Raw genomic sequence first — 15,966 nt, forward strand, 5'->3', positions numbered from 1 at the left:
CTTTTTTTTTTTTTTTTCCCCCTATGAAAAAGGAAAAAAAAAAAAAAAAAAAAAAAAAAACAAAAACTAAAACAGCAAGCTAACCAACCTTGTTTTTTTTTTTTTGTAGCTGACAAAGTGGTGCAGGTTCCCCAAATGGCCGAGTCCATCTCGGAAGGAACTCTCAAGCAATGGGTTAAGAGTAAGTATTAATAATCAAACTATTAGAGAGAGAGAGAGAGTATGACAGGTATTTGTTTATCTTACCACAACAAAATTAGGCGTTGGTGATTTTGTGCATCAAGATGAGGAAGTGGCTACTATTGAAACAGATAAGATTGATGTTACTGTCAACTCTCCTGCTTCTGGTACCATTGTTGAAGTCTATGCCAATGAAGAAGATAATGTTTCTGTTGGTGCCGACTTTTTCAAATTAGAGCTCGGTGATGCACCCAAGGAAGGTTTGTGTAGAAATGAATGTCATTTGATATCAAATGATATTAAGATCAGCTTTATCATTATAGGCGCTGCTGCTTCCAAGAAGGAAGAACCCAAGAAGGAAGAGCCTAAGGCTGAAGAGTCTAAGAAGGAGGAACCTAAAAAGGAAGAACCCAAGAAGGAAGAAGCAAAGAAGGAAGAGGCTCCTAAAGCCGCTGCTCCTAAGCCTGCTGCTGAATCATCCAAGGCCGAGAAGGTTTACGGCAGTCGTAGCGAAACTCGTGTCAAGATGAATCGTATGCGTCTTAGAATTGCCGAACGTTTGAAGCAATCTCAAGATACCGCTGCTTCATTGACTACCTTTAATGAAATTGACATGACCAACTTGATGAGTCTTCGTGCTGATTATAAGGATGCTGTTTTAAAGAAGCATGGTGTCAAGTTTGGTTTCATGTCTGCTTTCGTCAAGGCCGCCGCTGTTGCCTTGGAAGAAATTCCTGCTGTCAATGCCTCCATTGATGGAAACGAAATTGTCTATCATGACTTTGTTGATATGAGTGTCGCTGTTTCTACTCCTAAAGGTTTAGTCACTCCTGTCTTGAGAAATGTGGAAGAAATGGGTTATCTCGATATTGAAAGAGGTATCGCTGAACTCGGTAAAAAGGTATGTACAAAGAGGCTTTTATGGAATTGAGGTTTATAAAAGCGTTCTTTCTAATTCTTGTATTCATTAGGCCCGTGATAATAAGATTACTATTGAAGATATGGCCGGTGGTACCTTTACTGTTTCCAATGGTGGTATCTTTGGCTCATTAATGGGTACTCCTATTATCAACTTGCCTCAAACTGCTATTTTAGGTATGCATGGCATTAAGGAAAGACCTATTGCTGTCAATGGACAAGTAAGCATAAAATCCTGAGATATATAACCACATTGCTAATTTTTTTTTCTTGTAGGTCGAAATCCGTCCTATGATGTATATCGCTCTTACTTATGATCACAGACTTGTTGATGGGCGTGAAGCTGTTACATTTTTGGTTAGAATTAAGGAGCTTGTCGAAGATCTTAGAAGACTTCTTTTAAATATTTAAGAAACTTTTGATCATCAACAATTTTGAAACTGCATTTATAGCATATTCATAAACAGTACCAAATAAAGCTGAATGCTTGTATAATAGAAACAGATATAAAATAGAGTCTCGTATTTATCAAATTTGTATAAAGATTGGAAGCTTTTATTTTAAGATAAAGGCAGCATTGTTCAAATAACAGTGTGTGTTAACACTTTATATTTGTCCATACACTCCAGCTAGAATCGTTTAAAGAGGGGGTTTCGCCTTGATTCCACCATTTCGCCTTGTACAATTTATCATTGTAGACCACTTGACTACCGCCGGTATAAGCTGTTGAAGCATCCCAAGTGGGAACATTGGCGCATCCACCAGAAGAAGTAGAAGAAGCACTGTTTGTTGTCATACCAGCTGTAGTTGTATTAGTTGCACCAGTAGCTGTACCAGTAGAGGTGCCAATAGAAGTTTTAGTAGGATTTTCGTCAAGAATTGAAGCTATAACGCTAAGAAGTTCACCATTATCTTCATCGACGCTCCAAGCAAAGAGACCAGCAAGCCCTTGATCAATGGCATATTGAACTTTTACTTTAAGAGAAACAGGATCATCGTAAGATATATATTGTTTGTTTGTTGGGTTGTATAACCAAGGAGTTTGTGTATGATCATCAAAGTTACGGATCCAAGGAGAGGCAGCAGTAGTAGGTGAGGTAAGGATGCCTTGGGAACGAAGATAAGCCCATCTCCAAACACCAGAAGCAGATTGAGAGTCAGAGGAACAATAGGCATCTTGCCACGGGCCATCAAGCTGGTCACCAAGGGGAGGATTAGGAGAAACTGCAGGGTTATATTGCGTTTTAGGTGCACTGTCAACAGAAAGTGTTTGTGCGCGACCATAGAAAGGAATGCCTCCAGCAAGCTTTTTATAAGGTACACCAGCAGCGTTCCATGACTGAATGCCTTCAACAAAGCCAGCACCATATCCCCACCCAGGCGTATTATGGAAAGGGGCATTGGGACCGCTTGTACTATTCCAAGCGCCATTGACATCAAAAGTCATGACATGAAAACGGTCAACATAAGGAACAAATCCGGAAGCGTCAGTGACAGGAGTAGCACCGCCAAAAGGAGTGATGTGAACAGCCATCGTAAGTTCTTTATGGTCATTAGGAAAACTATTATCCAAAGCAGATCGAAGCTCTTTAACGAGGGTATTAAGATTCTGGACATCGTTATCATTTACAGCATTACAACCTGCTCCTTTAGAAGTTGGATACCTGTTTTAAACGAGTCAGGTAATGATAAACTCTATTTATTTTTATAGTACTTACTCCCAATCGATATCAACACCGTCAGTATTGTATTGCTTAATAAAATTAATATTCCAGTCAATCCAAGCCTGACGATTAGCCTGTGAAGCAGCCATTGTTGAGAATTGAGTAGAGCCAGACCAACCACCAATACTAACCAAAACTTTGGTTCCTGCAGCATGAGCCAATGAAATAAGTTTGGGGAAGCCATAAGCAACATAAGCTAATAAGTTTAGTTTAAAAATCAGTAAATTCCTTTTCTCTTTTACTTTATTAGTTTAATGCTTACAATCAAAAACACCAGAGTCAGACCATGTAGGAGAAGAAGCAGTATTTTGAATAGCAAATGCGTAGTAAATGTGAGTATATTTAGAGAAGTCAATCTTGGATGGCGTGTAGCGACCATAAAGCCAGTTAGGAAAGTAACTAAAGATAAAAGTTTAATCAAGTAATCTTACCAAAGACGTATTAACCAAGTTACCCTACAACAACTTTGTCAGATGAAATATCACGTCCTTGAAGTTTAGAAACAGGCGAGGCTTGAGTTATAGAACTGAGAAGGTAAAGACCAGCAGTACAAGATACAAGAGAGATAATCTTCATAATGAATATTCTTGATAGAAAGTAAAGAAAAGCAAAAAAAACTTGCTCTTTTCCCTCTTTTTAAAAATTTCCCTTTTTTTTTTCAAAAAATACTCAAAAAAACTTTTTTTTTTTTTTTTTTTTTTTTTTTTTTTTTTTTTTTTTTGGGCATTTCAGGGACCAGCAGGAATCAATGAGTAACTTATTCGTGTAACAAATTTTGACATGACTTCATGCATAACAATAGAACACCAATCAGCCTATAAACAACACAATCAAAATACTATAAACAGTTAACAGTAATTAGAATTTTCAGGGAAATCTAAAAAGATAACAAAAAGACACACATACACAAAAACGTCCGTTTTTCATTTAAGATTTCCAGTTTATGGTTTTGTCTCAAAAATAATGGTTTATACAATGAAAAATAAAGAGCAAAAAAAAAAAAAAAAAAAAAAAAAAATAGTGTCATCAACGTGCATTCAATATTCAATGCAAGGAAATGAAGACAACTCTTAAATGTGCAACAGAAATGGTTCACAATCACATTACGCTATCGCATAAACACACAATTGACTTTTTTGACTTTTCCTTTAATTAATTATGTCACTTTTTTTTTGCTTCACTAAATTGCAGCATTTATGACTACAATGCTCAAATTTAGTATTTGCTATCCTGTCTTTTCTTAATTTGAGGTATCTTTATCTGGTGAAATTTTTTTTATAAAAAAAAAAAAAGTAAAAGTGCAAACAAAACAAATTTCTGCTTAGATTCAATAGGAAAAGTAAGGATGCTACCATCTTCGGTTGGTGCAATTATGCTCAACTGATAAGATTGCAATCCGTATTTTTGGCTCAAATCGCTTCTGTATGTTTTTGAATGGAACTTTTGGATATTTGACTGTGTGAAAGAATTCCAGAATGTGAATTACACAAGGATCCTTTAGTGCCACACAGACTATCATTAAAGTTTGTGCTGAATAAACAACATGCTAATGTATTTTCAGATAGCACTGAATCAACACATTTTATTTACATGATTGACATGCCCATTTGATAAGAGTGTTTCAAAGGACTTACTATTAGAATATGAATTGACAGCTTCTACAGACGACGTTTCAGGTTATCACAATCGTGAAAAGCTCATGATGATTCTTAATACGTAGTTGAAGGCTCTTTCTATTGGCTTATGCAACTTGTATTTACAACCAAAAATACCCATAATGCTATAGCTTGTGGAATATGATTCATTGCACGTCTTTATTGAAGGATGGAAATAGGCAAAGAAAATGCAGATAAGTTGTAAGCTACACGCAGTTCCTGAGGAACACAGACTATGACAAGCAAAAAATAAGTAAAAGATGTAGCTCATGCCTCTGATCTAAGGGCACATTCAACGCTCTCTAATGAAAGTGAGACTATAACAAGATTCACAGAAAAGGTAAATAGATTCAGCATAAAAGCACGCTCATAGCTGTTTAATTAATATCAACCAAAAACACTAACACTTTTATTTTTACATCGCTTGTTATACATGAAATCGTTTAATTCTCATCTTTTCTTTGTTTTCCTTCCTAGTTTTGTTTTGTGTGGTAGATACTGTTTAAGTTTTTAAAACAATTCGATTATGCAAAATGCGCAATGTTGTTTTATTGATTATTAACTTTTTGTTTTTTTACGTTTTGATTTTCTAATGCTTCAGGTCTATTTTCAATTTCAAGTGCTGCTTCTCCATCTTCTTCTTCCTCTTCTCCGTCTTCTTCTTCTCCGTCTTCTTCTTCAAATGGGGTTTGCTCGTTTGCTTCAGAAATTGGTGTTGAGGATGTACTTTTTTCTTTTTCCAAGACTTGTGTTAAAAATTCATTGATTTGGTCTTTTAATGTCAATATTGGATCAGTTAAGTGTTCTATGGCTGTTGAATCTAAAGGAACTTCGATAATTTTGTTGCAATTAGGAGTTGAGTATGTCGCCTTGATGTTTGACATTGTGTGAAAATGTTGCAAGAAAAAAAAAAGGAAAAAATTTAACACACTGAAAATCATTTATGTAAACTAAGTAAGTGATTTTTTCTAAATTGTATTGGCTCACTCTTAGACGTGAATAGCAAATAACTTTAAATGATGCAATCAGTGACGAAATGTCTGATGTCATAAAACTGACATGTACATCTTTTTTGGGATATGATATGCTAAAAAAGAAAAAAAAAAATGAAGCACATTTATTTACGAATGTATTCAACGCGTTTCCACCAATTTAATAAAATATCATCATCAAATACATCCAACACATAGGCTTGAAACAATTCAGGTTTAAGTTTTTCCAAGAAATTCAGATGGGCTGCAAGTACAACATCAGCCCAGCCAGCTAGAAAGCAAATAATTTATAAGCAAAACACGGGGGATGTCACAGATTTTTTTTTTTTTTCGTCTTACCTTGATTTCCCGTTACAAAAGGATAGCTCTTGAGTACCTCATGAACGGGCTCCAAGCCTTTCTTCAAGGCAGGTGCGTGATCTTCGGGCTGACCAGCAAGCTCTTCTAGAGACATATTAAAGTATCCTTCTCTAGCTTCACGGAATGACTGCTTGAAAGGTCCGCATGCATTGCCAATAGTCAAAACAGTCATTTTAAAGATAGGAAACACGATATTTTTATCGCACTGACTCTGGAAAAATTTGTGAACACCTTGGTTACCGTGAAATGCGCTTGGACTATCAGGAAAAGCTTCTTCGAGATAATTGACAATTTCCCAAGAATCTTGGATAACCTTTTGGGCTTCTTTATCTTCAATGATAGGAACTGTGGGTCTAGCGCCTGACTTACTAATAAAATGTTAATACAAAATCATAACAACATGCATCTACGTACGTCTTAGATGGTACGACCTTTGCGATTTCACTAAAAGTGAGCCACTCAGTATCATAAGGAATATTCTAATAACAAAAAGGATTTAGATGATATAATAAAACCAAGTAGCTTTTACCTTTAAATTCAATGCGAATCTTGTTTTGCAAGTATTAGGAGACCAATATACCTTACCAAAATCTTCAAGCTCTAAGTCATAATAGGTGATTCTTGACATTTTATATTTCTTATTTTTATTAAAAAAAATAAAAAGAAAAATTATAAAAAGCACTTCATTTATAGGATTATCAGGGGAAAAAAAAGTTTATTGGCATTTCCCAAAGGAATTGTTACTCAAATGACAAGTATTTTGGAGACAGATTGCTAAGCAAAAAAAATAGTTTTGCTAATGAACAGAAAACTTCAACGTTTTATTATAAAAGTACACGTTTTTTTTTTTGTATAAACTTAGTTTAGTGACAAATAAAATACAAAGGTTATTCTTCATTGAGTTTTTGTCGCTGCAAATGAATTGACTTCGTAACATCCTTTAGATTATTTCCTGCTTCTTGTATCATATTGCTTAATTCATTAATATGCTTATCTAGTCTATCTTTTGTTGATTTAGAAAAATACAAATCTTCATCCCATACATCTTCTTTTCCTTCTAATTTTTCGGTTGTTTGACGAGATACTTTTTTTAAGGAGGCATCATCAGGGTCAAGGCGATTGAGTAATTCCCAGAGTGCTTTTTCTTCTTTTGTGTCATAGATACGTTTTTCAGAAGTATTGGGTTGTTTGATGAATTGCGTTGACTTTTGTGCTGGTATAAGTTGACATAACTCACCAAGTTGTTGCTCTATAAAAGACATTTTTCTAGCAATAAAAATATTGATAATCACCATCAAGATTAAACAGAGTAAAGCAAAATGACTTAAATTGACTGACTGAACATTATCAATGAATCTATTCAATAGGCTTTGCATGAAACTCTGAGAAACGGGTTGTGTTGGATTTTCTTTGCTCTCTTGAACGTTAGATTTGTGCGTTCTACGGCCTCTGTGCTTTCGCTTTTTCTTTTTCTCATCTCCAGATCCGCCAAACTCAGATTGGTGCTCTTTGAAGTAAACATGAAGAGCAGCATCCAGGTCTTTGTAATATGTTTGTTGTCCGTCTATACTTGCTTTTTCAATTGTTGCTATAGGTACAGTATTGGAAAACTATATATACACGCAAATGCTTTGTTTATAGCTTACATTTTAACCAGGATGATTTTGTAAACTCTACAGCTACTGAAACTAAAACTCTAACTTTTTGTTTGCCAGCCCAAGTAAAGCATGTACGGGTTTTGCAACTGAATGCCGAGCCAGAAGGTACGTCAGGTGTATTGGTAGTATTCAGTACTGTGACACATTCATCAAAGTCTTCATGTATTACTTCTTGAGTCAGATAACATTTTGTAGATTTTGGACCAAGTGAATTATTTAAAGGCTTAATATAAGATAATTCTCTCACACTTTTTACATCTCCTTCTCCTTTTTTCCATTCTCCCATTGTAAACTCTGCAATTGAAATATAAGAAAAAACATGGTTTTTTTATAGCTTCACTGTACCTGTGCTCTTTTGGTTATCAATCAAGAAAGTCTCGAGAAATTCATCATGAAATAATAATTTGTATATCCTTTCAACTGTACCATTATATGTGGTATCAAGGACAACATTTGGATAATGATTTTCACATTTACAGTTTGTCTTTTCGTGCTTTTGAGTAAATACTTCTCCATCTGACCTCTTTTGACCATTTTCAATCCCTTTTTGTGATTTCTCATTCACTTTATTCGATTGAACAGTTGGTTGAGGAGCCTCAACAACATCTCTTTGGTTTGATTTTTCGCTTGTTTTTATATCTCGTGTTGTGCCATTGACAGCCACTTTTTTTTTTTTTTTAAAAAAAAGGGGTCAGTTCAAGGTATTGTGATAGAATATGGCTTTCATTTTGTGTACCTTGTTTATCGTCTGCTTCATCTTCCGATGATCCTTCTTCAGTATCATAATCCGAATCATTATCTTCCTCGTCTGATAATTCATCATCACTAGGGGAATGAATACTGCATTCTTTAGGTGGGAAAAGATCAGGTCTACAATTGTGCCAAATCTCTACTATAAGGTCATAAGCTTGATCTCTAGATAAAAAGGATGCAAAAAAATACTATAGAATACGCTTCAATCAAATGGCTCTGTAATCCATGTTAGTATTTTATATTACCTTTGCATTGTCAGTAGATATTTGAATTGCATTTGGAATAAAATAAGCTGTTGCTTTCTTTTCAATGTTTGTAATATCAGCAAAAGCAATAACGAGCTAATATAAAACTTGGGTTTAGCCAAAACAATACGTTAATAAAATATTTTGTTACATTTGTAATCCAGCCAAATATATTTGCATTAAAACATAAATGATTCTCGGACACGTAAATACGCCCTTGTAATAAAATTTCTTTTTGTAAGGCACAGCCATAATCTGTTTACAGCATTAATGCATTGTATGACAAATTGATATTCTTTACCTTCTATTAATGAATCATCTTCTGGTACACTTCGAAATAATGCGTGAAAATCCTGATTTCTTTTAACATTGGCTAAATCGTATGTGCTTGTACTGCTGGGAGCAGTGTTTGAATGATTGCCATCAATAGAGCTTTTATCAGTGTTGCTATTTTCAGAACTTTGAGGATGCTTGATCTTTTGGGCCAGTGTTGAAGAGACCTTTTGAATGGTTGGGTTTTCTTTGATCTCATTTATTAAGCTCGATGTCAAACTTGAAGCTCGAGACCGAGATTTCTTTTTGGAGCCGGATTCCAATAAGCTTAAGGCTGAACTGTTGTTCACTGCCGTTTTAGGCTCAGCTTTGAAAGAAGAATCGACAGTGTGAACTTGGGAATTTCTCGAAGATGGTCGACTGTTGTCTTCTTTAAGGAATTCATCCTTTTGATCAAATGAAGTTTCAACTGGCGTCGGTTCCATTATTTCAACAGGTGGTATTCGAGGTGAGCCTTCTGAGTTTCTTCTAATATTTGCAGGCCGAGCAAGACTAAGGTCTAATGCAGGTGGTCGGGCACCTGATACTGTGTTCGAATGTAATCTCCTTTTGGAAGCAGAGGCATCATTGACTTGTAAGGTATCCATCGTTCAAAATAAAATAAAAATAAAATAAGAAAAAGAAAAAAAGAAAAACAAAAATAACAATTTATTGGCAAATTAATTTTTAAAGAGCGATACAAGAAATTCAGCATGAAATTTTTCTTTTGGAGATTACTTCAGATTTATCTCATCTATTACTTTTTTTAATATCTCTACTGGTGCTGTTGTGAACAGCGTAGAAGGATAAATGCGGCTACCCCAATTTGGATGCAGCAATATATGACAGCATCCAACATTTTGTACATCGAACCTTTTCGATAATATGCTTGTTCCTTGTACGTCAGGATATGGACTTGACCCTGGATCACTAAATATCTAATATTGGATCGTTTAATACCCTCATTGTTATAAGTACATTTCATTTACTGGAAATCCTGAAGCTGGGTCCATTATATCTGCCCACATGCCAATTGACCTTATTCTTTTCACAATATGTTGGCCCCAGTCGACAAACTTTAAAAGATAAGTTACTATATGCCCTTCTATTGATTCAATCTTTGTTACCAATTCAAGCTTTATATCTCTTTCATCATTTACTTCTTTCGATACTCCCACCATATCGTGTTCACATTTCTGTATCACGACTATAACTAGCAATTGCTTTTTTTGCTTTGTGCTTAAATGTGGAAATATAGAATCGAAATCTCTCAAAAATCTTGGAGTTGGCTTGTAAACTGAGTATTCAAAAATAGAATCATTGTAATTAAATAGGTTTGGTTGTATTAAACAATTTGCTGTTCTGTTCATCTGATTTTAACATTAAAAAAGAAGAAAAAATTAGACCTGCGTTTCTTGAAAACATTTTTAATACTAAAAAAAATATTAAAAGAAAATGACTTTTCAGAGTAACTATTAGATTAAATAAAGAAACCAAGAAAAGGATCGAAAAATAAGAAAAACACGAGAAAAAAGCTTTTTGCAGAGATATTTAGAAATCTATCAATTAACTTTAGCATCATGTCCAACCCATGACTCCGCTCCTATACAGCAAGAGTTTCGCGTTACTTGTAAATTTTTTTTTTTTTGACCTTTTTCTTTTGCGTTGACATCAAAAAGTTACGGCTATTACTTGGGTTTACAAGAAAGGCCGACATAAACAATGCAATCGACAAAGGCAGCCGAACTACGTACATTGCTTAATGGAATTTGTGACGCAAGACGAGCCCCTTCCCAAGCTGCCATACGTTTGGAACATATTTTACAAGATCATAAACAAACTTTAATTAAATTACTGGACAATTTACCCAAAAATGCTGAGCATAGATCAGTTATTCAAAATGGTACATTCGTTGAGCCTCATTATGTATTCTTTACTAATTAAATAACATAGGCAAGACTTTTATTAATAGTGAAGAGTATAAAGTAAACAAGGAATTTACAAAAGAAGTTATATTTCTCTCCGATCAGCTTGATTTAGAAGAGTATGAAAGCTCAAGACTGCTATTAGAAGGAACGCGTCAAGCACACACAACCCTTTCCCCAGCCATTGATACTGCTGTTTATTTATATCATGCTGAAAGAGGTTACATTTTAGCTATTTTGAATACTATTTTTGAATGTATCAAAGACGATCTAGTGGATAAGCACATTCGTAGCGTATTTCTGGATTATATGATTGACATCTGTTTGAAAAGCAATAAAGGATTCGTTAGCAAAATTTTAAAATCACTCAACGACTTGAATACAAATATAAAGTCTATCAGTAAAAATGCTTCTCAGTCACAGCCTTTACAGCAGCAACAACAGCAGCAACAACAGCAGCAACAGCAACAGCAACAGCAACAGCAACAGCAACAGCAACAGCAACAGCAACAGCAACAGCAACAGCAACAGCAACAGCAACAGCAACAGCAGCAACAAGTAGCTGAAGTAACTAAATTCAGAGAGGATACTATCGTTTTACGCATCGACCAGTTAAAAGAAGAAAGAATCTCTCTTGTACAAATTCTTTATCATGTCGCATCTCTCTTCTGGTTGCCAGAAGCAGACTTACTGACTCTTATTAATTTAATCCAAACAACCAATTTACTGGATTCTGCATCACCTTATTTGCTTACTACGCTACTGGCCGCTATTTCTCCTCGTTGGATGGAGCCTAATCAGGTTCACTATGGAATAGATATTACTGCTCGAGACGATACAATGAAGAAAATCCATGAAACCATCACAGCAAATGAGTATAAAGTGGAAGGTGTGAAGGGTGTTGTATTGCTTCAATGGGCCCTCTTTAATGTCAAAAAATCAAGCATAAGCGACCGCAGCATAGGCGCATTCAAACTGGGGGATCAGGCAGCAACATCACTTGTAAAGAAAGGTATTGAACTGGATGCCTTTGGGTTTTTGAATGAGTATCTTTTACACTTTAAACAAAAGGATGGAAACATGAGACCCAATACCAATCGAGTGAAGGAAAGCTCTGAGTCAATCATGGTGATTAATGGGCTGACAGTAGATCCAAATGACTATACAAAATTCCATGCCGATATTACAAATGATTTTCAACCTATAGTAGAACATGAGCTGGAGCTCTTGACAGATATTTTTATTTTGAAAATGTCCTCATTATTACACCAATTGAAGACTGATGAAGAAGACGCAATATACCAAGTGGGTTATCCAATTGAAGTTAATTCTAGTTACACCAAAGATGATAGCAAAAGTGGACATTTGGAGGCATTTTTGATTTTACTTGCAACAATCTACAGAAACCGCCTTAATGCAGGCAGTAAATTTTGGACACGGGAAAATGGTCTGTTTGCGTTTGTCAAGTGGTTGTTTGATATTAAGGTAGTTGGAACAATCCGAGCTGCTTTTGATGTCTTGGGTTCCATTTCTACAGGTGACCAATGCGCTTCCCATGCATACGATGTTTTATCTATGGGAATTGTACAAACTGATATAAGCAGCAGTCATTTATTTTCTTGGGGTAAGCTCTTTGCTACTCTGCAATTTTATTCCGAGGCAATACATAAAACACTACCTGGAGATGAATGCCCTTCAATCCCACAAACAGAGGAAGAAGTATTATGCAAATTGATATATCTCTGCCAGCAAGTCGTGCAGTATTCTTCGACAGCAAGAGTTGCCATTTGGAATAGTGCTTCACTTAATGCACATGCGTCTATCATCAATATGATTAGCTGTCCAACATCTGTAAGCTTACGTGTCCACCTTTATAATCTTCTTGCTGCTTTCTGTTCTTCTTGGGGAGGAGGTGTTAATGGTATTGGTAGAACCATTTCCCTTCAAGTTTGGAATAGCTTAGAAGGATCTGATTTTATTTCAGCAAGTAAGAAGATTACAAATGCTGGTTTGGATCCTGTTAAAGATACTGCAAAAGAAACCCTTCTTAGTAGCTTATTAAATCCCTCAACTCTTACTAAACCTGCCCAGGTTGCGAATGCCCAAATCAGCCCAACGTCACGCATTTTATTACCTGACCAAACTTCTGGCTTCCTAACACAATTTGACTCTGAAAAAAATAGCAAGTCCTATACAAAAACCCTCGCTTTATTAAAATTAATGGCATCTCTCATCCACAAGCAAAGCGAGAAAGATGCACTTATATCTGGCTTCTCTGCATTTGAGCAGTCTATCCCACCTTACCTAGGGTGCGAATATCGCTCACCTGGTGCTTCGCCCTATCTTTCCTTGGTGATTGACCATGTTTTCTTAAATCTGAACAATTTACAATATTCAAACCCTGATGGTAAATGGCAACTCGCTGATGCTTGCTTAAAAGTGATAGAGAACAGCATTATGTCATTCAATTTGGAGGCACTTTGTGATCGTGTCAATCATTTGATAAAGAAGACCTCTAGTATAACAGTTAATACAAGCGGTTTTATGAACTTTTTACAAAATGCTAACGTCACAGAGTTAAAGCAATTCCAGTCTTTGGATATGAGTGAATCGTTATTACCATTTGTTACACATCCTGGTTTTGATATCATGGTGCGCATTCTTTCGGGTGGTTCTCTTATTGCTGAAATATTCAAGGTCATTGGTCTAGGTAGAGAGGAGACAGCAAAAGTCGCCAAAGCAAAGAAGAAGAAAAGCTTCTATCTTCAAAGATCGCTCACTCGATGTTTGCGCATTTTACGAAAGGCTATGGCTACTCAAAATGTGTTTGTGAACGTGTTCATACCGCAGTTGGATCTTTGTTCTGAAAAATTGCCTGCCGGAGAGTTGAAGCTCTGCGATTGTGTCTTTCCACAAGTGCCCTCCGTCTTGACATCAGTAGGAAAATTGATGTTGTTTAATACACAAGTTATTACGCAAATAGCTCTTTTGGTTAACTCTGATGATCATGAGGAATTGTGCGCGTTGAGTGTTGCCATACTAAATGCTTTGTCTTTGGAACCTGAAGCTAATCTTGACAATGCATGCTTCCCAAATCATGTCAATTTGCCTATGGGTGGTATTGGCACTCAGCTTCCCAGCATTTTATTTGCTAGCAGTGAAGCCACCTCTATCATCCTTGGGTTCAGCGAGCGCTTAGAAATCGAGAGCACAGAAAGCATCACTTATGACAATTATAAATATGACATTAATACAATTCCATTCTGGCTTGCGGAAAAGACATTAGGATATGACTACAGCTATGAAGACGAAAGTGTTTTTGAACTTTTGCACAGCTCACTTTCAATACGTACCGCTATCTTGGATTTATTACTCACATGTATGCAAAAAGACCGACCATCCCCTACTTTAGCCGAATTTTTACTTGGATTTGATGTATTGGAAATTGCTTCCAAAGGCTCACAGTACAAGTCTATCCCTGCATCATACGAACAACGCCCACAGCTAACCTGCATGTTTTCGATTTTGAATATGTTACGTGCTGGTAATGATCAAGCATCGAAAAAAGATGGGGGAGTTTTCACTATTCAAGTACATCCTTTATTGACTGAAAAGTGTTATCGTTTACTTTATTACCTTTGCTCTAAAGAATCTACTTCAACTGCTACATTATATTACTTGCGTACAAATGGAGACGACTTTTTGATTAATCAACTTCAAGCTATTTCACCTAGAATAGATAGCCACTTGATTGAATTGGAGCCGTGTTTTTCGGGCATCGTCAAATGTATGACAAAAGGTGATGTTCCAACAGACTTTTTCACTTTAAAATCTACCCTGGATCAACATACTTGGTTATTTAAATTGATCACATTGGAACTCCATACACGTAAAACGGCGGGTACTACACCTTTGTTAAATCTACTTTATGGCTATACACATTCTCCTTCTTCTAATACTGCACTCGACCCAGAAAGCCAATTAAGTGAGCAGATGCGTTCAATGCATCTTCAAATGAATGCTGATTATCAGCAACCCAATTGGAACTTACTGGAAATTATCAATTCGTTGGAGCTCACCTGGGTAGACAATCAGCTCAATCCTACCTTGTCAAATATTGCATATTTCAAGCATTTTGATTCCAAGGATTTTGAAATTGAAGACCCAAACGGCCAATGTAAATTATATGATATTCGAAATGTTTACAAGTTTCTTCGTTATTCACAAAAGCTGATGGCTTCAACAATGTCTGGAGAAGAGATTAAGACAGTAGAAGAAGAAATGGGCAGGATTTTGCAATCGTTGATGGCTAAAAATAGAGACCGTCAGATTGCATTCAGCCGTCTGCGCTGTCTCCAGGCATGGAAGCAAATGGTTGAAATTACATTGTTTGATTGTTTGGATGTATTTTCTTTTGATATACGTGAAAAGATTGCCTATGATTTGCTTTCTATGATATGGACCAAGTTGGAGGAAGAAAACTACCAAGCCAAAGATATATTGAAGAGCTTGAGCGAACTTATCCTTTCTATATTGGCAAGATTGAAGAAAGACCAAAATTCGTCTGATAATGCTCAATATGATTTACCTATTGAAAAACTTCGACAAACATTTATTGGTATTGTACAATTCATCTGTAAAAATTCAGTTACAGTTGATATTCGCAACAATCTACACACCGCACTTGTTATTTTCATGCAGTATGCCTCTCGTTCTAATAAGAATGCTTCACTGAAATTGATTGACAGTATTGATAATGAATCACAACAAAAGCTGCTAAATATTATTAGCAAAATAACTTCAGATACAGCAATTTGCTCATCATGAAAAGAAAATGCTGTGTTGGGTAGCATTGTGGAATACAAACTGAAATAAATAACAAATATAAAATAAAAAGTATACAAAATTTGATTTGTACCTTTGCTTATAGAATTAAAACTTTTTAAACTAAATATAAACTGGATCAATGTGTTGAAACTCGCAATAATCTGATATTCATTGACCGGTGTACCTTTACAAAAATATGTAAATTTCAAAGCCACAAGAAATGAATTCTTTCTGTACCACACGATACGGGAGTCCTTCGCTTTTTTTATTTTGTGCATATACATGTGAATAGTAGCAAATTAGGGCATATGTCATCATTAGGAGAATCAGCATACAAACTTGCCAAAGAAGCAAAACGTACAGCCGATTTATTAGTTTCACCATATAACGACGAACTGGTTCAGACACTATGCAGGG

The 15,966-nt window shown here is 35.7% G+C and overlaps 6 protein-coding genes across 6 annotated transcripts; 2 read left to right on the forward strand and 4 right to left on the reverse strand.

Annotated features, from left to right (window-relative positions):
- Positions 1-135: 135 nt before the first annotated feature.
- On the forward strand, positions 136-1,509 carry RO3G_07610 (dihydrolipoyllysine-residue succinyltransferase E2 component; the record flags this gene model as incomplete). Its single annotated transcript, XM_067662200.1, has 5 exons — positions 136-181; positions 261-440; positions 504-1,081; positions 1,152-1,319; positions 1,375-1,509. 5 exons carry the CDS (start codon positions 136-138, stop codon positions 1,507-1,509), a joined length of 1,107 nt encoding a protein of 368 aa, XP_067518301.1.
- Positions 1,510-1,696: 187 nt separating this feature from the next.
- Positions 1,697-3,398, reverse strand: RO3G_07611 (uncharacterized protein; the record flags this gene model as incomplete). The annotated part of the gene is made up of 4 exons (XM_067662201.1): positions 1,697-2,762; positions 2,817-3,018; positions 3,085-3,221; positions 3,277-3,398. The coding sequence occupies 4 exons, from the start codon at positions 3,396-3,398 to the stop codon at positions 1,697-1,699; spliced, it is 1,527 nt and encodes a 508-aa protein (XP_067518302.1).
- Positions 3,399-4,920: 1,522 nt separating this feature from the next.
- On the reverse strand, positions 4,921-5,361 carry RO3G_07612 (uncharacterized protein; the record flags this gene model as incomplete). Its single annotated transcript, XM_067662202.1, has 2 exons — positions 4,921-4,950; positions 5,056-5,361. The coding sequence occupies 2 exons, from the start codon at positions 5,359-5,361 to the stop codon at positions 4,921-4,923; spliced, it is 336 nt and encodes a 111-aa protein (XP_067518303.1).
- A 233-nt stretch (positions 5,362-5,594) lies between these two features.
- RO3G_07613 (uncharacterized protein) lies at positions 5,595-6,457 on the reverse strand (the record flags this gene model as incomplete). Its single annotated transcript, XM_067662203.1, has 4 exons — positions 5,595-5,740; positions 5,809-6,197; positions 6,244-6,308; positions 6,359-6,457. The coding sequence occupies 4 exons, from the start codon at positions 6,455-6,457 to the stop codon at positions 5,595-5,597; spliced, it is 699 nt and encodes a 232-aa protein (XP_067518304.1).
- A 1,007-nt stretch (positions 6,458-7,464) lies between these two features.
- RO3G_07614 (uncharacterized protein) lies at positions 7,465-9,243 on the reverse strand (the record flags this gene model as incomplete). The annotated part of the gene is made up of 5 exons (XM_067662204.1): positions 7,465-7,781; positions 7,833-8,150; positions 8,224-8,428; positions 8,486-8,581; positions 8,749-9,243. The coding sequence occupies 5 exons, from the start codon at positions 9,241-9,243 to the stop codon at positions 7,465-7,467; spliced, it is 1,431 nt and encodes a 476-aa protein (XP_067518305.1).
- Positions 9,244-10,519: 1,276 nt separating this feature from the next.
- RO3G_07615 (uncharacterized protein) lies at positions 10,520-15,549 on the forward strand (the record flags this gene model as incomplete). Its single annotated transcript, XM_067662205.1, has 2 exons — positions 10,520-10,700; positions 10,751-15,549. The coding sequence occupies 2 exons, from the start codon at positions 10,520-10,522 to the stop codon at positions 15,547-15,549; spliced, it is 4,980 nt and encodes a 1,659-aa protein (XP_067518306.1).
- Positions 15,550-15,966: the final 417 nt, after the last annotated feature.

Source organism: Rhizopus delemar, genomic scaffold (assembly GCF_000149305.1).
Source record: "Rhizopus delemar RA 99-880 supercont3.5 genomic scaffold, whole genome shotgun sequence".
Taxonomy (NCBI): domain Eukaryota; kingdom Fungi; phylum Mucoromycota; class Mucoromycetes; order Mucorales; family Rhizopodaceae; genus Rhizopus; species Rhizopus delemar.